Source organism: Simochromis diagramma, unplaced genomic scaffold, assembly GCF_900408965.1.
Source record: "Simochromis diagramma unplaced genomic scaffold, fSimDia1.1 OVJJ01000304.1, whole genome shotgun sequence".
NCBI lineage: Eukaryota > Metazoa > Chordata > Actinopteri > Cichliformes > Cichlidae > Simochromis > Simochromis diagramma.
Window position 1 is genome coordinate 18,314,881 of NW_024387030.1, and position 24,626 is coordinate 18,339,506.

Consider the following 24,626-nt stretch of genomic DNA (forward strand, 5'->3'; position numbering starts at 1 on the left):
TAGAGTCTTTTAATTAATGCTCTCAAAAATATTTGACTGCTGTACTGTGTATAAATATCGTAGGGGCTTAATTTGTCCAATATGCCAGACTGGTTATCTTTTATATGATTATAAAACTAAATAAATGGCATTCAGTCACAGTTTGCGCGCCTCATCTTGACTCAATATTAAGTCAACACACTGGATATAAAACTGCAAAAAGATGGGATCCCAGATTTAGAAGTAATGTAAAGTGTGACTAATCTAAGTGTCTAATATAATAAAAACAACGAGATGTAGGTCCTGAAGAAATGAGTCAAACGTGGGCTCAGATTTAAGTTGCTTGCAGAAAGTGCAGCGGTCTTCTGGGTTTTTCAGACTTGCTGCTCACTATCAAACCACTGACAAAATGTAGTAAACTTGAAATATTTGAGTTCAAAATGCAAACAAATGGTGAGTAAAGAATGATGATAAAAATTGTGTAGAAAGAAATCTAAACCTTTGAGGTTTGCTTCTTTAAATAAAGTGCAATCTTAAGTTTTTACTGCATTTTGTCAGTTTCACTGCTTTTCAGCTTCATGCTGAGACTTAAATGATTTTTTTTCATGTTGCTTGTTTCCCCTCATATGAAAATAAACAAACTGGGGCTAGAAAATCTCATGTGGAAATGCATCAGAGCTGTGTAAAACATGATTTAATTCCAACTAATTCCTGCTGCTTCTGCCTGTGTAAAACATATTTTTTCAAAATAAAATGTTTTTCTTTCAAATATATTCACAGATCCTGCTTAGTAAAATGCAGGAGGAACACTGTGTGAGGCTAAAAACTCTCCTCCGTGTCTCTTTCTCCCAACAGTCGCCATGTACCTGGGGATCAAAAAGGGGAAAATAAAGACAGTAAACCCCGCTCCCTCAGATTCACTTGGAGTATGAGGACCACCAGCTCCATGGAGCCCTGTGATATCATGCGGGAGATTCGCAAGGTGCTCGACGCCAACAACTGCGACTACGAACAGCAAGAGAGTTTCCTGCTTCTTTGCGTCCATGGAGACGGGCGAGCTGAAAACCTGGTGCAGTGGGAGATGGAGGTTTGCAAGCTTCCCCGTCTCTCCCTCAATGGCGTCAGGTTCAAAAGGATATCTGGCTCATCCATCGCTTTCAAAAACATTGCTTCCAAAGTTGCCAATGAGTTAAAGCTATGAACAAAAGGGTTTAAAGTATACATATATATATATATATATATATATATATATATATATATCTAGAAGTATTTAAGCTGTACAATCATCCAAGTAGCAGTTTCCAAATGTCTCCTTTTTCTAAACAAAACACAGAGTATGTATTGAATATTATAATGTATAGATTAAGGCTTTTGGCAATAATCACCGAATTACCTACTAATATCTCAGTCTGTTCTGACCGCACAGGGTCGACATTAATGAGTTGAATATGATTTGTCATGCTGTGAATGTGGACGAAAAAGCATTTCTGGTCTTATTTATTTCACCTTTATTTTTCTCTCTCCTGGAAAAAGGAAAATGACGTAGCGTTCTGTTTTCAGTGTAAATAATGTATCTTACTTTGAAGATGGCTTCTCTGCAATACTCATTTTGTTTTGTTTTTTCTTCTCCTTTTGTATTTTGTTAAAAAGTAGAGATGGGGAGTCCATGTAAATGCCCACATGGTTAAGGGTCACTCATGTCTCAATTAAAGTGTCTGTCAACCTAAACCTCGAGTCTGATCAGTGTTGGGCTTTTGTTTCCAGCTTCATCTAAATTACATTTGATGTCAGTGCATGTTGGGACATCTGCTTGTTTATTCATTCAGGTCTCTTAAACAAAGTTTCCCAACTTTGCCTCAAAGGTTTGAGGGGAAAAAAAAAAAAAAAAAATTACCTGCAAGTTGCTTCTATCACCAACTTCACCAAGACAGGGTTAAATTACATGTGAGACATTTGCATCAGTGTTTCCCGAAACAAAGAGCCAAGTCTCATGATTCCAGTCTAATACTAGCTGAGGAGAGTCAGTGGACACTGGCTGATGCATAATGGGTGCTGGAGTTATTAGGAAATGCATTTAAGGAAATTTGCAGCTTGTGTTTAATGTTTTAAGTTCATTTTGTAGGGAATAAAAGTGCAACCAGAGTCACTTGGAAGCTTCGGGCACCTAGTCTTCCACTGCATTGATTTTTTTTTTTTTTCCCCCCCTCATCTTGTGCAGCATTTAAAATGAATGTGTAGTTCAGACTGATGTAAAGAGATCAGCAGCTCCCCTTAAAATGTGGCATTTATCTGCATTTGCCTTACATTAGCTACAGGCCTTTCCACAGCTACCAGGACTAGTATTAAATATTCCAAATATTTCATGAGTTTCACTGAAATGAATTACAAGCAGGCTTTGCTTTGAACAGAACAGTTTATTTGATGTCAGAACTTACAGGAACAGTTTCAACTTAAATACAAATCCCAGCTGTAATAGAGTGCATTCAAGGATGGAGTCAACCAGAGTAGACTGTGGGTGAGGAATGGAGGAGAATGGGAGTTTGGGAGGGATTTACTTCTGGGCGGGCATCAGGTCATCGATGGACTGTCCTTTCTCTAGCCTCTTTTCCATGTCCACCAGCAGCTTGACTCCGTCAACCACCATCTGCACCAGCTCCACCTCAGAGAAGCCCAGCCTGTCCGCATTGGAAATGTCAAAGACACCACCCACAGCAGCAGTGTCCACTCCACCTGATGGTAAAGCAAAAGGGTTTTTAAATGCAACTCAAACACACCTCACAGAAACTGACATTTGCAGCATTTCTAAACAAGGCTTTGTCATGTACTGCTCAGGAAAACGCAACTAGTTGTGAAATATGAAAATGTGCTCAATGTAGTTTTAAATTTGAAGAACACGCAAACCAGTTCCAGCAGTAGAAACTAAAATAATAAAATAAAAATGCTCACCAGTTCCACGTTTCTGGAGCCTCAGCTTCTTGAGAACTTCCTCAAACTTGGTATTTTTGCTCAAGTTTGGCAGCTTCACATGTACACCTGCACGCAGGCCAGTGCCCAGGTTAGATGGGCAGGTGAGGACGTAACCCAGGTGCTCATTCCACATGAATTCGTGGCTCCTCTCCTTGAACAGGCTCTCAATCTGCACAGATAAGAATATGCTCTTAGAGTCTTGCTAATGTGAACAGAAACTCTGCTAAAGATCAGTGATTAGAAACTTAAGGCTTTTCTACCAACCTTTGTGAGCCCGGTACAGAAGCGGGTAAACACTTCCTTCATGTTGCCTCCTTTCTGCATCGAGATCACACGCAAGTGGTCCTCTTCATTCACCCACACCAGGAAGGTCTTGTTATCATTGTGCCTGTAGACAGGAAATACAATTTTAAGTCAAAATACCAGTGGAGAGATTTACATATTCCTGGCAGACAAACTGCATTAAAGACGAGACATTACCAGATGCCTCTGGCATCGGGCCAGTCGCGGGCCATCCCTGAGGCCAGCAGCAGAGGAGACACTGGCTTGTCAAACAGGAAGTGGTCATCAATGAGCTGCTGCTGCTCTGCGTCAGTCATGTTCTTCAGGGCATAATATTTCCCCTTCAGATCTCCAGACAGAGAGGCCAGAGCTGCAGGGACAAGAGCCGTGATTTATGACAGATCTGAGACATGAAAAATCCACTATGACATTTGTGGACAAATTACTCTTAGGCTGTAGTTCCTGTCTGTGATGAACAGTTTGGGGAAAAAAAAAAAAAAAAAAAAATTGCTGAAAAACTGATCCAATTCCACACTGAGCTTTGGAAAATCAAATTAAGATAAAAAGATTTACTAGCGTTTTTAGCATCAGAATAAATTGGTCATAAGAGTCTAATCCACCTTTGTTTCTGTGCTGCATTTTAACAAACACTAGGTGGCATCTACTGCCTCACAAACGAGTCCACAAGCATGAGCAACGTGAATCACTGGTTTCAGGGCATAGAGTTATGTTGCTTTTATATAACAATCATCTGGCGGCAGGCCGTCTCCATCTGTGTAGATCAGCTTAGTGACTTGCAGCAGAGTACAATCACTGTCACTAACCATCTTCTTTCAGTACAGAGGCCTCCTTACCTTCAATGGAAAGCTTTTCCACAGCGCGTCTCTCTCCTCTGCTGCAGTGTGGTGGCAGACTGAAGCCGCGGATGCTGCGGCCTGTTCGGACCCTGGAGCTGAGCACGTAGTTGGGATCGAGATCATCACCACCCTTAGAGAGCAGAGTCACATTAGGCTTGGCTGAGATTCCAGAGTTAAATTCGACTTTGTTAAGCGATTGCAGAGCTGCGGTACCTTCAGGTTGCCTGAGTTGAGGTCAGTCTTGTGCTTGTCTGTGGGTTTGTATCCTCCATGTCGGTCCTCGATCACAGGGTCCAACAGGTCTTTGAAGACTTCGTATGTCTCCTCATCCCCAGCAACACAGCCCACAGTCATAATGAAGGGGTGGCCTGCACGTGAAGCCAACAGGGTCACAAGAGACCGCGGACAGCAATATACAAACAAACATCCTCACAAATTAAATGTGCTCTGTGTCGTCAGGGCTCAGACTGGGACTGTTACTGTACCAGGATTGTCAACCCCTGTCTGAATGACACCATCTATGGTGAAGCCGCTGGGTGTAGCCCTCTCTCTCAGTTTCTTGTACATGTCCTGGGTTAAAACCTTGGCCATGTAGTTGTTGTGCTGACTGAGATCTGGGTACTCATCCTCAGCTGACAGCCTCTTCAGGGTCAGCTTGACCATTTTGTCAGAGCTAAACAGAAACAGTCTACAGGGTGAGGAGAGTTACCTGCCATACAGTTTACAGCTACCAGGTCATCCCAACCTGAAGGGTTATAACATCAACTTCATTTGTGTTGTAGTCTTCAATACAGTGGAGAATATCGCACATAATAAACTGAAAGCAGCAGGGACTATCAGCTGCATACATTATGTAACTCTGGTAATCTTTACTCTTTGCTTTTAAGTTGTGCAATACTGGCCTGAAAATGGAAACCCATTTAGAGGAGAGTGGCAGGTTCGAATAGAATCAGTACTCCATATGTTTGTAAAAATTGGTTGACTTTATCCCCTTAACAAGGTCACAGTGCAAAAAGCCTCCCCCTCACACAAACAGGGACACAAAGCACCGCTGAGACCATTACAGGCAGTGGATCAGACAGAACAGATGGTGGTTTGGCTGAAAAGCTGCTTGGGATTTTTTTTTTTTTATTTTTTTAAATAAATAAATAAATAAATACCTGGGTTATCAACCCCAGTCTGAATGACATCATCCAGAGTAAATCCACTGGGTGTTTGTTTGCTCCTCAGCCGCTCATACATAGCAGGAGTCAGAACCTTGGCCATATGATTGTTGTGTTTGCTGAGGTCCGGGTACTCCTGCTCGGAGGAGTAGTTCATCTTCGTCTGGTTGTGCGTGTTACCGAAAGGCATGGCTGATCCCTGGTCGGAGGACGGAAGGGAGAGACGGTGAAAAAAACAAACAAAAAAAAAAAAACCCAAACAAACCGCAAAATACCGATACAGTCAGGACTGAGTCTACAGCTGACATGCACATACAAATGGGTGTGCGTTTCGGGGGGGGGGGTTAGCAGATAAACGATTCATCCCGCTGTGCAGCGCGTTTAGCAGGTGACAACACATGCACCACATCAGTTTTGTTAAGCATAATTGATCGCATTTTTTTTTAATCACCTTAAAAAACTACTCAAATGTTAACATTAGTTCCTGTAGTAAAAAGCGCCTTTAATTTCATCGTAAAAGCTAAAGAGATTTTGCCGGTGCGACCTAATTCTAAATTAAACTGAGCGAAACTCTTACCTGTTGTAGAATTTGCGGATTATTACTATTACTACTGCCACCGGGGCTTGATACAAAGATCCCTATTTTTCCTGACCGAGGAGCTCACAAGCCACCAGCAGCGTCCCAGCAGCTCTCCAACCGGACTAAAGACTTGAGATGGTGATTTATAGCAGACGATCCTCCGCTCCCATTGGTCAGTATTTGTAGTCCATTCATTCAATTGGACGCGCTGATATTGCTCCAGCTAGGATTCCTTTTGTTCGCTGGTATTTCACTCCTATTTCTGTTTTTTGTGGTCTTTATTGCATTTTTGCAGCAGTGCATTAAATTACTTATTACACGTTCAGCTTTCTGGTTTCTAGTTTTAGACAAATTATCAGCACCTTTAAAAAACAGAATGCAACTTAAAGTGCAAATGAATACATAGTAGCATATATTTCTTTTTTCTCCTACTACGGTAAAACTACAATCTTACATCCACTAGTTTAACTTACTGGTGATAACTGTTTTTGTTGTTGTTGTTGTATTATTATTATTTTTTTTTTTACAATTATCCTATTTAATGTTCAGGAAATAATCGTACAGATGGTAAAAATAAAAAAATTTGCCAAAGGCGAAATTTGCAAATTCGCAAACCAACTGCACAAAATAAACATATGAATCTGCAGGTTTTCGGCAAAAGAGGTTTTTACTGATTGTTGCTGCTTTGTACACCGGGTTATCTTCCGGTTTCATCGATTCAACTTCCTCTGAAAACAACGCCACATGTGTGAGTGAGGAATGAATGGATGTCACTGCTGAACATAGAGCCGCATTAAGAGCAGAATTGGTCCTCTTAAGTCTATCTTTTGCTTGTTTTGTCCAGCAGTCAAAGAACACTACTTCTGAAGGAGGTAGGTGGAGAGCTTCTAACGGCTGCTTTTTTTTCCCCCCGCTAATAGCCGTTAGCCGGTGTTCTAACAGGTGCTAGCGTCGCTAACGTTAGCATGTAAACGTTGAAACGAAAACTTCGTAAGTTGACTTATGTTTTCAGACGTTTTGCACTGTGGCCTTTTGCCGGTTTTGTGGAGTTACAATTTTTGCCACTTTAAACACAAAACCAGTCAAACACGCAAAAACATTTTACAGTAAATGCGACCCAAACATGAACGTTAGTTTGCTCAGGTAACTAACGTTAGCATCATTTACACAAAACGTATTCTCCATTGACTTGTTTTTCTTTATTTTACTATAAACAGAAATTTAACTAAGCGAAGAGGTAATATAACACGATCTACTGCCCCTAATAGGCAAAGCCATCACAATTTGCTTGACTTCAATACCAGAGAGAAAAAAAAGTTGTCTTTAAAACTAACAAACAAATAGAAATATAACTGTAAAGTCATCTCACTGACATCTTCTCCATGTTTCTCCGATATAATTTTGTCCTTTTTTCACTTGAAGGAGAAGCTGGTTAAAGTAGATCCGCCGTTCAGATGAACTAAAACAGTCGTTGGTCCTGAGGTTGAACGATACTGGATTTAATAAGCAACGTTCAGTGCGCGTGACAATTCACGAGCAGCTCCGTCAATTAACGTGTGACAGTGGCACAGTTGTTACCAAAGCAACAAGGAGCCTCGCATCAGCAGCAGACTACCTTTTCCGCTTGTTTGTAATGTGCAAAAATGAAAATACAATTGAAAACAAAGTTAAAAAGATATTGTTTTGCAAAACGATATTAAGATTTGGTAAAACATATTAGTTTATACATCCTTTCCCCTCATGAGATGCTTGCAAACTAAATTGAACTGCAGATTGTAGGTAAAAACAAATTGTTATAAAATCCCTTCACAGTGATGGCTTATCCCAGGGGTGGGCAACTCCAGGCCTCGAGGGCCGGTGTCCCTGCAGGTTTTAGATGTGTCCTTGAACCAACACAGTAGATTTAAATGGCTAAATTAGCTCCCTAACATGTCCTGAAGTTCTCCAGAGGCCTGGTAACAAACTAATCATGTGATTCAGGTGTGTTGACCCAAGGTGAGATCTAAAACCTGCAGGACACCGGCCCTCGTGGCCTGGAATTGCCCACCCCTGGCTTATCCTGATTTTAAAGTTTTAAGTTGAGTGAAATATGTCAAATTAGTGATCAACCAACTACATCAGTGTAATTAAAATAGTAAAAAGAAAAAATGCCCTTTAAGTAGGCCCGTCTTCTTTTTCCAGAGTGGCCGTGCTCACGATGAGTTTTGTGGAGTACTCGGACTTCATTCAAGATGGGGATGTTGCCATCATTTACCTGAGCCACAACAATGTGATGCCTGTCAAGGTGCAGCAGGGTGCCCAAACGCAGACACGCTATGGAGTCATTCGCCACTCCACAGACCTGATTGGTCAGCGTTACGGGTCAAAGGTGACCTGCAGCAAAGGATGGTTCCATGTGCTCCACCCAACGCCGGAGCTGTGGACAGTTGCCCTGCCGCACCGCACACAGATCCTCTACACCACAGACATCGCCTTCATTACCATGATGCTGGAGCTGAAGCCAGGCTCCATCGTGTGCGAGTCAGGTGAGGGTGGCATCATGGTGATGTCTCGTGGATGGAAACCGTTCTAGAACGGAAGGGTTATCAGTGTGTGTGTTTGCTTTAACAATATATTCTAAATACATAGAAAATCCTAAAGAAATGTGATCTCAATTGATGTGAAAGGTTTCAGTGCACTATGTTATTGGATTGCTATTTTAATCTGTTTTAAAACAAACTTTATGTACACTGGGTGTTTTATTGATGCTGGGACAAACTGGTCTATTTGAATTAGCAAGCGATTATCAAGCTGAAGCTCACTCACAGGTCTGTTCGCTGCAGCTGTCAGCTCAGTTATATTGGGTAGATTATGACCATCATCCCTCTTTAGGGTCTGTGTGACTTTTTATAGGGTCACTGCTGACTAAAAAGGTATCAGTGCTCCTGCTTGAGCATAAAGTCAAGTCTTAAAGGTGGATGCTGCTGATGCTGCACCAGTCTGTCTGTCATCAAATATTCAGCTGTTTTCTGTCATGATTTTGTTAGCAAGTCAACCTATGTTCAACCCTTAACCTATGATTTGGGATGTGCATGTCACTCCAAAATATTATTCTGCATTCACAAGGGACTAATCAGCTGTTCTTTGAAGCTCCACTTGTCCTGTGTGGGTTTTTTAGTAACATGATTCCCTAGTTTTGCTGACAGATTTAGCATTGATTCTTTTTTTTGTTTGTTTGTTTTGTTTATTTGTAAACAGATTTATTGAGAACTTTAGTAGTCCCTCTTTGAGCTCTGCATGTCTCTCCTGTTAGTGTAATAGCATCTAATCTTACCACACCTCATGTTAGGCAATCAGGTGACTTGGGTACTAATATGTTCCTCCTAGTATTTGGCAAACAGACGACTGAATCCTCGCGGTAGTTTGCTGTACAGACAGGTTTTACATGTTTACAAGGTTGACTTGTCAAACACATGCTTATTATCCAACCTGTAGCTGGAGTGGGGTAATGCATGTGTCTTCTGTCAGACATTCATGAAATGGATGTAGAGATGTCATCCATTAGTAAGATCCAACATTCATCAGCTGAACTTTTATTTTTTTAAAGTAAGTGACCTGTGCAGCTTTGCTTGTCGTGAAAGTCATTAGAAAATGTTAAATTAAGCTCCAAGAAACTTTTAAATATTAAAATGTTACATTGTTCAGGTAAGCTGTAAATCCTCTTTTTAGAATGTCTCACCTGAGGATTTATAACAAATGTTTTTTTACTCTTAAAGTGGCAAAGTTTGATTTGTTCCGTCCTGCATTTTTTAATTTAGTTTGCCCTCAAATCTTTTCTGTTGCAGCTTTTAAGTATCGCCTCATTTGAATCACCCTGTTTACACCTTCGAGTTCTAGCCAGATGTTGTCACGTAATGAAACTCAGCTGTTCGTATTGAACATTATGGGATTGTTACAGATGTGTCTCTGAACATTCAGACATTATGTAACCTGCAGTTTTAGTGTCATTCCCATTTTTTTTTGTCCTCGGGGATTCCTCCAATCACTGCTTGGCCATCATTTCCATTTGTCTAATTGCAATCACCCAGAGTGTGTTATTGTGTTTGGCTATGGATTGCACTTTATCTTAGTCTGAAAGCAGAAAGGAGGGTAGGAGAAGATGTGTGCGTGTGGTGCAGTGCTTCATCATGCCAAGATAGAATACAACAAAAGTCTTCCCTTTAATTATTAAACAAATAAAGTTAGAATAGCAGATAAAACACATGGTTAAGTAAACTCCTGAATGATTATAGTTTTTTATTTGGGGCGCTTGAGCATCATTTTTGTCAATGAGGTACAAATCAGCATTTCAGTGGTGACTCACGAATTTCAGCCTTACAGTCAACAACAACAACAGCGAGTATGTGCTGTGGAGACTTTTTGCCAGTGAGCTGTGTAAACAAGCAGAGATTGGATGTGATAATTTTGCTGTTCTTGTGCTGACATGCTAAACCTGCTGAGGGAGCATTTATTCCTGTAGAGGAGTCACCTTGAAGGCAAGTTGGTCTCCAAGGTTTGTAGGTAATGATTTCCTGCTGGCTTCATTTTCTTCACAGCTTTATCAGGCGTCATCAATCAGGTCCAGAGCAAATGAAGTTGTCAAATATTTGCTAAGGGTAACACCGTACATGTCAGAAGGTGGAACATCAAGTCAGGATAACATTTAGCGCTTGGGCAAGTGTGAGCCGAAGCCTTTACTCCTTTTTTTAGTATTTATAAAGAGAGCACAGTGACATGATCGTGTGTAAGACGTGGAAACCCTGTTGCATATGCATTCTTTTTGTTAAATTTCCTTTCTCAAGGTGCAAAATATAGGTTTCAGAATATTTAAGTCAAGCGCTTCAAATAAATGTTTGCAACATGCAATTTATTTTCAGTTAATTGCAGTGACACCAAAAAAAGCATGTCTTATTTTTTGCTCTTGATATTGAAATTAATCGACTGCCCATGTCTTTAGAAAACCGCAAAACCTCTGTAAATCACCCATAAATCTAACCACACCTATGAGGGCTGTTTGGGGATTGCACTTACATGCCACTTTCTGGCCCTAAATGTTAGCAATAAGTGCCAGTTAGCTCTGCACCTTGACGTTAGCCTGAAATTTTAGCCCGATGCTCAGTTGTAGCGCCCAGAATACACTAAACTGTGGGATGCTGGTGGTTGCTCCCTTCATGTCCTTCCAAACCATTTCTGTTGGATTAATCCCAAGACTCAACTTGGCCTTTGCAAAGCACAATATTTATTCATCTTTGCCCATTCTTTAGCAGAACAACATTTGTTGTTTAGAAGTTAACATTTGAGAAATCCCAGAGTGGATCTGACACCTTGCTTATACAGTGCTTTTGTTGGTTGGTAACAGTGTGTCTGACTGTGGAGTGGAAAGTATTTCTAGATGATTTTTCCAGGCTGCATAAACAGCATTTTTCCAGAGGACCTCAGAAATGCGTCATCAAAAATATTTTTTGAGGATAAGTCTTTAAAAGATACATTTTCTTTACATAAAACAGGGCATTCGCTTATCCCTTTCACTGAAAATATCCAGCTCTGATTTTACCTTTCAGTTTACTGCTAATCGTTGATGTTTATATTATCTTCGTTACAGATGTGTATTATCAGATCATTTACCTCAATAATTAAATCTGAAAGTACAATAAATACCTTTCCGTTGTATAATTGGGTTCTCTTTAGCTACTTGGAAGTCTGATTCAGTTTTAAGCTATATGTGTGCGCTTATATCTTGTATAAGACGACTCAAAGGGACCAATGGAAGCTGGCCATTTTTAAACTTTACTCCTTTGTAATGATCACTCTCAACATTAGCCACAACATCCTCTTACAGCTGGCTCTCAAGCAGCTTAACTAAAACATTTGGATTTGAGGGTCATTCACACATCACAAGTTAATGATCAGATGACATTTTGCTGTTGCTTTCGCTTTCTAAATTGCTGGGAAGTTAAATTATGTGACCTCTGTCAGGGTTTTGCATTTCATCTGGCCAGTAACCATGTTGTACTCGATGTAGGAACAAGATGAGGAACAGTAAGCACGAATGACCTTCAGTTCAGGTCAGTTGTATTCCCATTCTCAGCCCCCTCCCCCACTCTGGCTTTATCACTACTTCCTCTTGTACAGTGGCTACCAGCTGACTTGACGCCTTGTTGTGGGAGGAGATTAGAAACATTGATATGATTCATTTCTTGAACTCATGCATTGAAGCAAAGCTCTCAGTTGGTAGCATGTACAGTCATGTAGGTATTTTTTGTTTGTTTTCCCCAGTGGAGAAAAGATGGATGTGGTTGATTCTTACATGTTGCATTGTAAAACATGTCTGAATCTAAAACACTAAGGTTTTAGATTCTGAAAATTTAAACGCGACACGCACCATGTGACAGTCTCCCACGTCCTAACGAGGACAAGAGCTACATGTTTGATATAGTACAGAGCATCTGGAAAGTATTTACAGCGTTTTACTTGTCCCACAATTTGTCAGCCTTAATCCAAATATATTAATTTCATTTTACCTTCAAAACTCCTCCTCAAACAAATACCCCATATTGACAAAGTGAAATTTATTAAAAATGAAAAACAAAAATCGATAAATCTGCATTGGAGGGTTTTTTGTTTTGTCTGTATTATTGTAGGGTTTTTACCTTACCATATAAATTGCCTTGAGGGATCTGTTGTTGTGAGATGGTATTGTATAAATAAAATTTAACTGAATCGAACATTGCATGTTGAAGCACAAACCAAGCTGTGAAATCCAAGGAATTCTCTGTAAACCTCAGAGACAGGATTGTATCAAGGGATAGATCTAAGGAAAAAGAAAGGCAGCACATTGGCCTCCATCATTAGTAAATGGAAGACGTTTCGAACCATTAGGACCCCTCCTACAGCTGGCCACCTGGCCAATCTGAGCAATCATGGTAGAGCAGCCTTAGTAAGTGAGAAGACCAAGAACCCAATGGCTACATTGACAGAGCTCCAGTGTTACTCTGTGGAGAGCAGAAGGATAACCAATCAGGCCTGTATGGTAGAAGGGTTAGATGAAAGCAACTCCTCAGTAAAAGGCACATGACAGCCCACAAAGAGTTTGCCAAAGGCACCTGCAGGACTCTGAGACCATGAAAAATAAAAAAAATCTCTGGTCTGTCTAAAACAAAAATAAAACTCTTTGGTCTGAATGCAAAGGAAAAAAGGGTCATGCTCATCACCTGGCCAATATCATCCCTGTAGTGAAGCACAGACCTGCCCCAGAGTGCGCTGGACTCTGAACTGGGCTGAAGGTTTATCTTCCAACAGGAAAATGACCCTAAGCAATCAGCCAAGATTAGAAAGGAGTGGCTTTGGGACCACTCTTTGAACGTCCTTGAGTGACGCTGCCGGTAGCGAGGCTTGAACCTGATTGAACATCTCTGGGGAGTTCTGAAAATGGCTGTGCACCGACAGCCCCCTTCCAACCTGATGATGTTTAAGAAGAATGGAGGAAACCTAAAAGAAAGTTTGCCAAAAGTTTTGCGTCATACTCAAAAAGACTTGTGGTTGTTATTGCTGCTGCACTGAGCAAAGGTTGTGGATACTAATTTAATATTAATTGCTATAAGTATCTAGTGTTTTTAGTTTGATTTATTTTTAATACATCATAGAATACCCATGATCCTTTTTGTCTCGTTAGCAGTGCTGCTCATGAACCGCAGGGAAATAACTCAACTTGTCTAAAACTTTGGAAAAACATTCAAAAAAGGAAGTCTGAAGAATTTCCTTTTGGGGTTTTTGGGAGGAATGTCAGTTTCAAACACTACACCCTTAGTACTAAAGAGCAGGTTTAGCATGATAAACCTGAAATGCAACAATAAACATTGTAACCACTAAAATCAGTGTAAGACTGTGCAAATTAGAAATGTGATGGAGGCTTTTTAAAATCATTGAAATGCACTTTCTCGACTTATAGTAAAGGTCAACTGTTCGTGTCCCAACACTTAGTCAGAACATGACTCTTTGTTGTAACGTCATTACTCAGAATGGGCGTGAAAGCCTCACATTGGAAGGGTATCTCACAGTTTTCACAGCATATGTCTCCTGTAAATGCGTCGCACTGCTTACACCTTTTTTTCATCTTGTTGTTGCTAAAATTTGATAATCATCATTTCAATGATGCCTATTTTTTTTCTGTTGTTTTGTGTAAAACCAGCTGCTTCTATATGTTCTGTTTTTAGATGTTTGTCCTGTTTTAGTGTGGTATCACATCATAATCGAGTTTCCCTTTTTCAGTTTTTGGCTCATACTGAAACCAGTATTCCATAGTCACTATCGTATTAAGTCCTAAAGTGAGAAATAAGTGCACTCGGTTGTTAAGTGGAGCAGTCCTCATCTCTGCAGTACCAGCACTCTCTCATTCTCAGCGTTTTAATTTGTCTCCATTTAGAGAGACACTTGTTATCAATTGTGGTCCTTTTCCAGATTTTCCAGACTTTGCACTCAGACGCTGCACTGATGATGAACGGTAATGCCAGTTTGTAATGAAAAACTCATTTTCTGGGTTTAATTTAAAATTTAGAAAGTTCCCGTTAGTATGTGTGTATGCCAGACTTTGCTATCATTCTTCCCTTTTAATCAGGGTAACTATAATGGAAACTGAACATGTCACTATCCTGGCATGACGCCTGAGGTCCAGAGACTTTTAGTCACTGGCTGATGGTCAGTATGCAAGTAGCATTTAGGTACTGTCTGAGCCTCCACTGTAAACTCTGGTTTATAAACAAGTGTCTTACCAAAATTCTCTGCAGTGTTACAGTGCGGTGCATCATATGACCACCCAGATTTCTCATTGTTTTAGCATCTGCAAGGTTTCCATCAGTAATGTTCTTGATACTGTAGTCATTATATCAGTGTGTGCTTTTTTTTCCCCCCCTTTGACCAAAGTCTAACCTTAATTTAAATATCACTTAAATATTTAATGTCTCCGAAACCTTCACTGAAGTTGCAAATGTACAAAATGGTTACAATAATGGAATCAACACAGTGTCAGCAAAACGGTAATATTGGTCTTTGGTCATTTACAGTGACAGAAATCGGCATCAGTGCAGTGACTCAGAATTTCCAGTTCAGTCTTTCTACAGAAACAATGACTAAGTTTTAATTTTCTGTAAATGAGGCAATGTAAGTCGAAAACATTTCTAAACGACGTGCTCTGTCAGCCCTGTACAGGGCTCGTTATTAAAGTATCCCCAGCTTCTAATGTGGTCCAGTGTTTCCTGCTGCAGCCATTCCAGTTTTTCAATGTTCTGTGTTTGCAGGCACAGACCATCCAATCCAGCAGTTTGAGCTTTGAGCAAGTCAAAGCGCTGCCGTGTATTAAACACTGCCTTCTTTGTCACCACAATAACAAAGGCCGTGGTGATGTAATGTCGAGAGAAGAAGGATGAGGGGTGGAGGATGGGATCTGCTGGCCTCTGGCTGTGTTCCCGACACTCCTTGCCCGAACAAGTCACATGAAGAGTGGTGTCCTCCCTTCCACCCCCCCAACTTTCCCTGTAAAATCACAATCACTTGTGTCATTTGTTCACAAGCTGTAAATTAGTGGGCTTTGTTTAGGGCACAGCACGGGGCTGCTTCAGGGTGAAAAAGGCCTGCTCGGAAATGTAGCGTCCACTTATCGTCCAGAGTAGACAGCAGAGCAGTGTGAAAATGTGGGTGTGTGTTGTAGTCGGATCTGTGATCTGGTTCTACTGACTGAGGATAGAGGACAGCGTTTACTGTCCATTCTAAAATACAACAGCACCTCATTTTGAGGTTTTGTGAGATTGCGTTGTTCCGTAGAATACTTAACCCGAAAATCTGTATCTGTATCTAGACTGGTCATTTAAGGGAAGTCAGTGAGATTGCTATACATGCAACATAATGTGAAGTGTTGTCCAAAACCAGTTCTTTAGCAGTGCTTTGTCCACACACAGAGATGAGGTTTGATAATACCTTAAGTCTGAATGTTTCTTGGTTATTTAGTTTGTGCTTGCTGACTTTTATTTTGAAATGGCCGTTTCGTGTAGACTAAAGCGTTCTTCTCAGATGTTCTGTGTTTCACTATGTGACCCTTGATGTCTGTGGTTTTCTAGGTACAGGTAGTGGTTCCCTCTCCCACGCCATCCTGCGCACCATTGCCCCAACAGGTCACCTCCACACAGTGGAGTTCCACCAGCAGCGCGCAGAGAAGGTGGCCGAGGAGTTTAAGGAGCATCGCGTGGATCATCTGGTCACCGTCAGGAACCAGGATGTGTGCAAGGATGGCTTTGGAGTGACAGGGGTGGCAGATGCAGTCTTCCTTGACATCCCCAGCCCCTGGGATGCAGTGGGACACGCCAAAGTTGCTATGAAGAAGCACGGTAAGAGTGAGTGTGCATGTGAGGGAGGGGGAGAGCTCTAATGAGCGTGTAGCAAGATGACTGTCAAGTCAGGGTGTTTCAGCTAGCTCAGTCTACAAATTGCAAGGTCGAGCAATGATGGTTTGCATCATGGCTGACTGTAGGCTCATGCTCTATTTTTGACCTGTTGTGTTTCTGTAACCCGGCATCAGCAGGAGACAGAGGTCTTCCCAGATAGCACACAGAAAGATTACAGGTGGAAAAGTAAAAGGTTTTGGGATCAATTCCAGCTGGAGATACAGATTCCTCCAAACTGCGAGCTGTGCTGCAGCTCATGTTTACCTGTTCTTCACATAAATGTGTAAGAAATATTTTTCCACTAAGTCTCACTGTGATCTAACTATATGCAGAAATTAGGAAAGAGAATCTGGATCCTGATAGTTAAGTACTTTGCTTTGTGTGTACGTGTACTTAGTGTGTGTTGTCAGACAAATAATCAGCACCACCTGATGATGACTTTGGCGTGACTCGTCCTGGTGTTTCAGGAACATGACTGTGAACGGGCACATTTTAAAATACCAGTCCATGAGTTTATCTCCCCCCGGCCGTGTCGCCACACTCTGCACTCCCAGAACAACCATCGATCCTGCTCTTCGGCTCTCATTAACCTTGCCCTTGTGGTATTTCATAGTAACAGGAGCACAATCCAAACTCTGCTAGTGAGCTACAAAGCACGTAGGCGTCGTTGACAACCAGGATCTGCAGCATGCCCGGGCATGTTGGCAGTTCACTGGGGTGACCAGTGGTTAGCGATAAATTCAGACTGCATGAGCTGTGTAGAGCTCACAAGATCTGCACCTTTAGCCCAATGACTATTTAATTTATTTATTTTTAAAGGGGTGGGGGTTATTTGAGAAGTTTCACATTAAACTGAGAACACATTGGCCACATTCCTACCATGTGTCCTATTTATCTGTTTCAGAATCAGTGGGGTTCATGCATGAATTGGCTCTGAAAATGAGGAAATGACAGTAGGCTATACTGTTACTGTAGAACTCTACCGCCCTCCAGGTGAAGATGCAGTTAAACCCCACAATAGATTACCTTTTATTTCAGAAGAAGAAGAAATATGCTTGTTTAGTTCAGTCTGTCGTGGTTATTTTGGTTTGCATGGCCTTTTGCTTTCATGCAGAGTCACAGCTGTTGTGATCAGCATCACGACCTGATGGTTACATTTGTAGAGGTTCAGGTCAGGATGCGGCAGGTCAACACAGAATCCGTTACATCTGATGGGTCGGCCCTGGTCCGACCAGAAAAACTTTCCATCGTGGTCACCGGCCACTCTCAAAATAATCCATTAGCACAGCCCAACACTAGATGAGTAACACAGTGAGAAAGTATATTCTTTGCTTTATTGTTAATGTGCACAAATACTGCCACAGAAATTATATAAACAAAGATCTGCTTTTGTGGACATGAGAGTTCATATTTTGTTTACTGTAAAACACTTTAAGCCAAAAACCATGGCTCTGTCCTCTGTAATGAGAATCTGCTGAGCTCTACATAGTTGCCCACAACAGGGACTGCAGGAGAGAAGCTCAGTGTGCACAAGCCCAGATTGCCCTGAGAAAGTCACCTTGGCCAAAATACTGGAATACACTTGTGTAGGTGAACACTTGCTTAGCTTAGCTGCTACATCCTGGGTTTAAATTTCATCTGTGCATTGAAAACACAAACTGGAGTTGGTGTCAATGTTAATTCTGCCACGACAAGCACTGAAGTTTTCTTTCACAGTCACATTTAATTTAACATCTCAATCCAAGTCAGAGTTAATATGCGGAAGATTAGTATTTTATGAATCTTAAAGCCAGAGTTCATGAATGATTTTACAAAGTAAGCCGAGTATGAGCAGGAATGCAGAGGGGACGAGGATGCTGCCCTGAAACTCTCCCACCACCTCTTTGACTCCCTTTTATGGTGCCACAGCTACATATTCCATCCATGAGCTGTTGGCCCTTGCATGCATATACGTGCATGCGTGCGCGCACACACACACACAAAGATACAGATAAATAGAGTGCAGCCTTGTTGCAGAAGCAGTCCCATGACCATACAGGGTTATGCTGCAGGCAGAGAGCTGCTAGATGAGGCTCCACGAGGAAAGGTTTGGTTTACTGCCCACTGTTCAAGCTTTGTTTTCCCCAGAACATCAATGCCCCAATATGTTCCAGCTAAACACAAAAAGATGTAATGGTAAACAAACTAACAAAGATAGAAGTAGAATGGGGTGTTGTGTGCTTGGTGATAGGGATGCAGTCCCCAGGAGTGGGGTTTACACACTCTCAGGCTCCCACATGAAGTGAAAGAGACGTGCTTTCTGCTGAGGCCATATCATAATCAATTAAAACACCAGGTTTCTGATGGGATTATCATCTTCAGCTTCTGTCATGATTAAAAACTCATACATCTTATTCTGTTGAAAAGAAATTCTCCATCTTCAGAACCTGCCTGAGAACTGCAGAGACTGGAGGAATAAAATAGCTGAGAGTGCGTTTTCTTTAGTGGACAGAGTGTGAGACAAGGGGCAGGGAAATATTTCTTTTTCTCTCTCAAAGTTGTAATTCTCCTAATGTTTTGGCAAGCAGCCTGACTCTGTGTTCGGCTGTTCCCTGAGAAGGATCCTGAATCCTATCAGAGCCCCCCCTCGCAGACTTATGGGTGGTATTATGCAAGTATAAAGCAAACATGTCCCATGGTCTCAGACACTCAAGAACCTTAAACTTTACAACTAGGAATCAGAGTTTCGTGCATATATTAAAATTTGTGCGGCTGATATTCGGGGCCCCTAATAACCATTTGAAACACCCTTGTATAATCATCAACCCAGCCCCTCCCTGTGTATTCACCGTGGTTTCCAGGAGACCGCTGTTGAATGTGTTGAATGTGTTTAATGCTGTCTCGAGGGAGACCGCTGGTTCTGTTGGCCAAAGGAACGACCAGTATCTCAATAATCCCACCGTCTCCTTCAGTGTTTACAGACACAATGGGCTGCAGATTTGATCCTTTTATTGTCAGCCGTGCCCCTTGAGTCAAAATGCAGTATTTTTTCCACTTCTGGGTGTTAAATGATTTTTAAAAACCAGCAACAGTGGCAAGTAAGAGCTGCAGAGGACGGCTGTAATCTTCTGGGCTACAAGTTATATTTAGGGACACAGCATAGGGTCACTCCTGTATCTGTAGCATGAAATAACAAGTCAGTAATCAAAGAGGAAAATGTAAACATCTTATTCTTTTGCTCTTTTTTTGTTGTGACATCTGCATTCAGTGCAACCATCAGGTCAGACTTTAGGTTTGTAACCAGAGCAGGTACTCTGGTAGTAGTGTATGTGGTGGTGGACCTGCCTGTTCTTTCTGTGCTACAATAAATGCTGTATAATGTGGTGCAAGAGCAGGTCTATGAGTAGAATGTGACTGAACAACAACAGGTTACAGATGACAGAGAGCCACACTGCAGCCTTCTGATTACATAAGCAGCTCAATCAGAGAATCCACAGATTTAGACTGAGTGTGTTTCACTTGCTTGTCTTGGTGTCCCTATATTCATATTTTGAAGCATTAGTTGGTGTTGGTTTTAGAAAAGTTTATATTCTCCATATTAAACCCTATTAAGGCACTTAAGATTTTCACTCTAAGATGTTTAAATTTGTTAACCCTAACCCCTGACCAATGCAGCTGCATCGCTCAGAGTCACATTCTTTGGGCTTCAGGACAGCCAGTGAGAGTTTTCTTGGCTGGTCGCTCCAGCCTCACGCTGCGATCACAGCAAGGATTCATTTGGAGACGAAAGGCCGTGGCCAGTAGGTGATCTGTGTTCATTAGAGCAACAGCTTATCCCCTGATGAGCCGCAAGCTGCAGTCTGGACTCAGCAGGTCACAGGACTGCTTTGTTAGGAAGGAAATATGCCTGGAAAGTGCTACAGGGTGTTTGGAAAGAAACAAATTATTAATAGAAGGTGTAGTATCGTAGGGATCCCAGGGGTGATACTTAAATGTCTTCTCGGTCCATATCAGGTCTACAAATCTGGTTTATGTTATGAATCTTCATTCAGGGATGTTTTTGAGGAGAATTGTTTTCAGACTATAAACGTGGAACACTTTCTATACTTGGATGCTTTGAGAAAAAGTGATGGAAAATAACTCTAAAGATGATACTGTGTAATGATTAGCAGATAAACTCAGATTAAACAGATTAAGATGTGCAGAGATGTCTCGTACTGACATTAAACAGAAGGGTTGGGAGTCAATACAACCTGGCAGTCTGCCGGTAATTATTGTTCAGTTTGCACAGTAACAGGTCAAAGATCTTACTTCAGACTATTGAAAATATGGATAAAAAACAGACTTTGTACCAGGACACTGAGGCGACGACAGCTCATTCCTGTTACTGCAACACTTTTTGAGACGCAAACCTGAATCTGGTGACGGTAACAAGAATGCTTTCCGCTGTCCTGATGATAACGTTGCAGCTGATTACACGTGCCAAAAACTAGAACTCACACCCTGCTTTGAAATATTGGTTTTTGTCTTTTTAAAGACAAATACAAACCTTGTTTGGCCGTGACACTGACAAAATAAGGTTTTCGGGCTCAATTTAATGGTCATGAACACTGGATATCTTTCAAGAGCAGGAATTCTGACAGGACCGTAGAAGAGAGCTTTGAGTTTTATATATATATCGGGAAAAACAAGTTACAGTAGCAGACACACTTGTTCAGCTGCACAGGAGACTGCAGTTGGTTACTGAAAGTAGTGTTTTAGAAGCTAGACAGGAAGTGATGTCATGATTATTTTCAAAGCAGCGATTATGTTGCATTACCTTTTAAGACTTCTCTAAATAACATGAGCTGACCAATACTGGCATAAGTTGACAACAAAGGGCGCTTAAACGATTGTGGTCACACATGGTCTTGATACTTTTTTGGGAGCTTCGTGTTTACTTGTGGTTTGTTTTCTGTTCTGCGTCTCCTGCAGGTGGTCGGCTGTGCTCCTTCTCTCCATGCATAGAGCAAGTTCAGAAAACATGCGAGGCGTTGCAGGATCAGGGCTTCGAAGACATCAGCACCACGGAGGTGCTGCTGAGAGAGTACGATGTCCGAACTGTCTCTCTACCGCTGCCAGATTTCGGCCCTGATCCCGAAACCACAGAGGAGGCGACTCCCGCTGCTCCTCCGAACCACGCCTCCATCTCACTGAAGACCACCACGCTGCCCAGAGAAATGCCCGGCCACACGGGGTACCTTACTTTTGCTACCAAACCAAGAACCTAAAGCTTGGAGTGAGAGGGATTTCTCTGGAACAGAGTTTATAATCCACCTCACTCTGGTGTCATTCCTAAGGCTCGGGTAATCCAGCAGGAGCACCAGGCTCCTCCTGTCCCTGCCTGGTACTGCAGCGCCGGGAGGATTTACAGTTTTGTGCGTTACATAATTTTGTGCTTCGTCAGTTGGCACCGGTTTGATGCTTGCAGGACTGAAAATGAATTGAAGAGCAATTTCATTTGAGAAGATTAAGATTTATAACTCTGAGATTATAGCTGATTATTTGGCTCTCCCTTTCATAAGAGTTACAGATAACCTCTGCTTTTATTTGTTGGGGAAGGAGGAGCTTTATTATTTTCAATAAATACAATGATTGTGGGACAATATTTGTGTCATATTTCTGTTTTGAAGCAGAGAAGCTTTGAAGTTTGATTTAACAGCATGAAACCACACATTTGTTACATTTCAAACATAAACCGTGTATGTTCCTGTTAAACTGCAGATTCCATCTGTTTGTTAAGTCTCCTATACAAGGAAAAAAATCTGTCTGCAGTCCTTCCTCCACACAGACACCTCCACCTGTCATAAACACCCTGAGTGATTGCTCCGTCAAATGCATCCATTGAGGTTTCCCCCTCCCCTGTTTGAAAGGAGAGATCCGGTGTAGCAGGAAATCATTACTGCTGTATTTAATTTGAGCTCTGGGTGTTCTCATTTATCATCTCATAAAGGGCTTTTTGTTTTTTTTGCAAAGCATTAGCCGAATAGTGTCTCCAAACAAATGCTCTGTGCAGAAGGTACAGCCCCACTTTCAAAAACGTTAGAATGCTAAAATGTGAACTAAACATTTTACCTTTTCCTGAAAAATACTAGCTCATTTTGAATTAGACAGCAACTCATCTTTAAATTGGGATGGGGCAACAAAAACCTGGACAACTAAGGGATACTAAAAGGAAACGGTTAGAGAAACAGGTCAGTAATATGATTAGTATGAAAAGAGCACCTTGGAGGCAGAGGTTCACCAATATTCCAAAAAGTGCATCTACATTTTGTGGAACCACAGCAGAATGAAGTTTGTCAGCATAAAATCTTAAACAGTTTCAATATGTCATTATCTGCAGTACAGTACACAATATTTACGGATTCAGAGACTCTGGGGAAATCTCTGTGCAAGGCTTGGGGCCAAAAACCAGTGAATCCCCTGCAGGCCCGGCGGCACTGAAGTAAAAGCAGTCATGATTCTGTCACGGTTCACTGTGCTATCCACAAGTGCAGGTTAAAGCTTCGTCATGCAAAGAATAAGCCATATGTGAAGATGATCAGGAAATGACTCAGCTCATTAAAATGTGGAAAACATTTCTGGGGACTTTACACAGTGGTAAACATGTCCCTATCCAACTTTTTTGGGACATTGCTGCCATCAAATTCAAATTACCTAATCCTTTTCTGAAAACGGTTTAGTAAAAACTTCAGTCGTTTATGTTTTCTATGTACCAGAATTGGTGGTGTAGATCTTGATGATCATTCTTGAAATCGAAAGCCACTTCATTTTGTAATCAGTGATTCAAAAAGTTGGTGTGACAGAATGTTAACAGTATAAACTTGGCCTATAAACTTGTGCTTTATTAAAAGCACTGGATGTTATAGTTTGATAAGTTAAGGTACCACTATATAGACAGCAGCATGTGGCCCCCTGCACATTACACCTATCAGTCCTTTTATGACATCCTGTTCTAAATTCATTGGCATTTATACAGGTTCCTTTCCCATTTGCAGTTAAAATAGCTTCCACTCTTCTGGGAAGGCTTTCTACAAGATTTTGGAGTACGTCTGTGGGGAGTTTACCATTCATCCAGAATCAGGTCAGACACTGATATTGGATAACAGGGCCTGGCTCACAATCTCCATTCTAGTTCATCCCAGAGGTGTTCAATGAGGTTGAGGTCGGGGCTCTTTGTGGGCCAGTCAAGTTCTTCCACACCAAACTCATCCACCCACGCTTTTATGGACCTTGCTTTGTACACGAGGACACAATCATCCTGGCACAGGAAAGGGCTTTCTTCAAACTCTTCCCACAAGGCATCGAATTATCAAAAGTCTTTTTAAGGTCGAGTATTAAGATTTCCCGTACAGGTTGCCTACTTTATACCGCTGCATCTGACGCCTGGCATTGCACTTGGTGATATAAGGTTTACATGCCACATCAGATGGGAGTGTGAAGGTAGAGGAAGTGAGTAATGCTGTCTGCTGAAAAGGTGGGTGTTAGAAGCTGATTCATTCTGTAAAATGTGATGGAGTCTGAGAAGGGAAGCTGCTTGGTGCTGGTGGTGCAGTGTTGTCTTTTTTTTAAAGTTACTATTTCTCCGTTTTCTGTCTTTAGATGCAAATTCAAGATCTAACATTTGTTCCCAAGTCCTTGCAAACAGTTGGTATCTAAGATGCCAAAAAGAGAGTTTCATTCTCAGGTGCACAGGGGTGAATCTTTCTAAGTCACCACTTTATGTTCTTTTATAAGTTCGGGTTCTTAGGCGTGTTTCTCCAGGGACAGCTGGACTCACTGAATTGGACATGACTCGTTCTTGTGCGTTTTCAGGTGAATTGTCTGGCAAAGATTGACTTGATTAAACGCCCTAGTGTTGGTCGGTGAAATTCTGATATCGTATTTGTATGTTTCTTGATACTAATGTACAGTGTTGGTCAAGTTACTTGAAAAAAGTAATAAGTAACTAATTACTGATTACTTCCCCAAAAAAGTAATCCTGTTACTTTACTGATTACTTATTTTCAAAAGTAATTAATTACTTAGTTACTTAGTTACTTTTTAAAAACACGATTTACAACCTGAATAGGTGATAAAGCGATAGATCTTTCAGCCCAATTCTACTTTTTCTGCATAATCCATCATACAAAATGTAATCAAATGGAAAAGTCTCTTTTTAAAACTTGTTTTTATTAGTTTTAGTCTTTTAACTTTATGCATCAAGCAAAAATTTAATTATATGCAACATTCTCTGACTGGAAGAAATTTGTTTAATTTTTAAACCTATTTTCTGCACATTCCAGCACATTAATTTTTGTTGTGTTGTGGTGTTTACAACTCAGTCTTT

At 41.2% G+C, this 24,626-nt stretch overlaps 3 protein-coding genes across 21 annotated transcripts in view; 2 read left to right on the forward strand and 1 right to left on the reverse strand.

Moving 5' to 3' along the window:
• The window catches only part of mark3a (MAP/microtubule affinity-regulating kinase 3a), a 46,656-nt gene extending 44,943 nt beyond the window's left edge, over positions 1–1,713 (forward strand). For 5 of the 16 annotated variants that reach the window (XM_040041439.1, XM_040041443.1, XM_040041442.1 and 2 more), the window contains one exon: positions 835–1,713. In XM_040041439.1, coding sequence (XP_039897373.1) covers positions 835–1,180 — 346 coding nt within the window. In that variant the 3' untranslated portion in view covers positions 1,181–1,713. The remainder of the gene's footprint in view (positions 1–834) is intronic. The other 11 variants (XM_040041441.1, XM_040041446.1, XM_040041445.1 and 8 more) reach the window with 5 other exon arrangements.
• Positions 1,714–2,373: 660 nt separating this feature from the next.
• ckba (creatine kinase, brain a) lies at positions 2,374–7,350 on the reverse strand. 3 transcript variants are annotated; one of them, XM_040041463.1, is made up of 8 exons: positions 7,202–7,350; positions 4,571–4,773; positions 4,299–4,453; positions 4,083–4,215; positions 3,427–3,598; positions 3,211–3,334; positions 2,926–3,115; positions 2,374–2,709 (listed from the first exon to the last, which is right to left on the reverse strand). In XM_040041463.1, the coding sequence occupies exons 1-8, from the start codon at positions 7,210–7,212 to the stop codon at positions 2,531–2,533; spliced, it is 1,167 nt and encodes a 388-aa protein (XP_039897397.1). In that variant the 5' UTR covers positions 7,213–7,350; the 3' UTR covers positions 2,374–2,530. The 3 variants fall into 3 exon arrangements, with proteins under 3 accessions (XP_039897397.1, XP_039897398.1, XP_039897399.1); XM_040041464.1 differs by having other exon boundaries at positions 4,571–4,758; positions 7,202–7,349; XM_040041465.1 differs by lacking the exons at positions 4,571–4,773; positions 7,202–7,350 and adding exons at positions 5,246–5,447; positions 5,826–5,952.
• On the forward strand, positions 5,890–21,905 carry trmt61a (tRNA methyltransferase 61A). 2 transcript variants are annotated; one of them, XM_040041467.1, is made up of 4 exons: positions 5,890–6,000; positions 8,010–8,353; positions 15,956–16,222; positions 21,233–21,905. In XM_040041467.1, exons 2-4 carry the CDS (start codon positions 8,026–8,028, stop codon positions 21,526–21,528), a joined length of 891 nt encoding a protein of 296 aa, XP_039897401.1. In that variant the 5' UTR covers positions 5,890–6,000; positions 8,010–8,025; the 3' UTR covers positions 21,529–21,905. The 2 variants fall into 2 exon arrangements, with proteins under 2 accessions (XP_039897401.1, XP_039897400.1); XM_040041466.1 differs by lacking the exon at positions 5,890–6,000 and adding an exon at positions 6,583–6,700.
• The last annotated feature ends 2,721 nt before the right edge of the window (positions 21,906–24,626 follow it).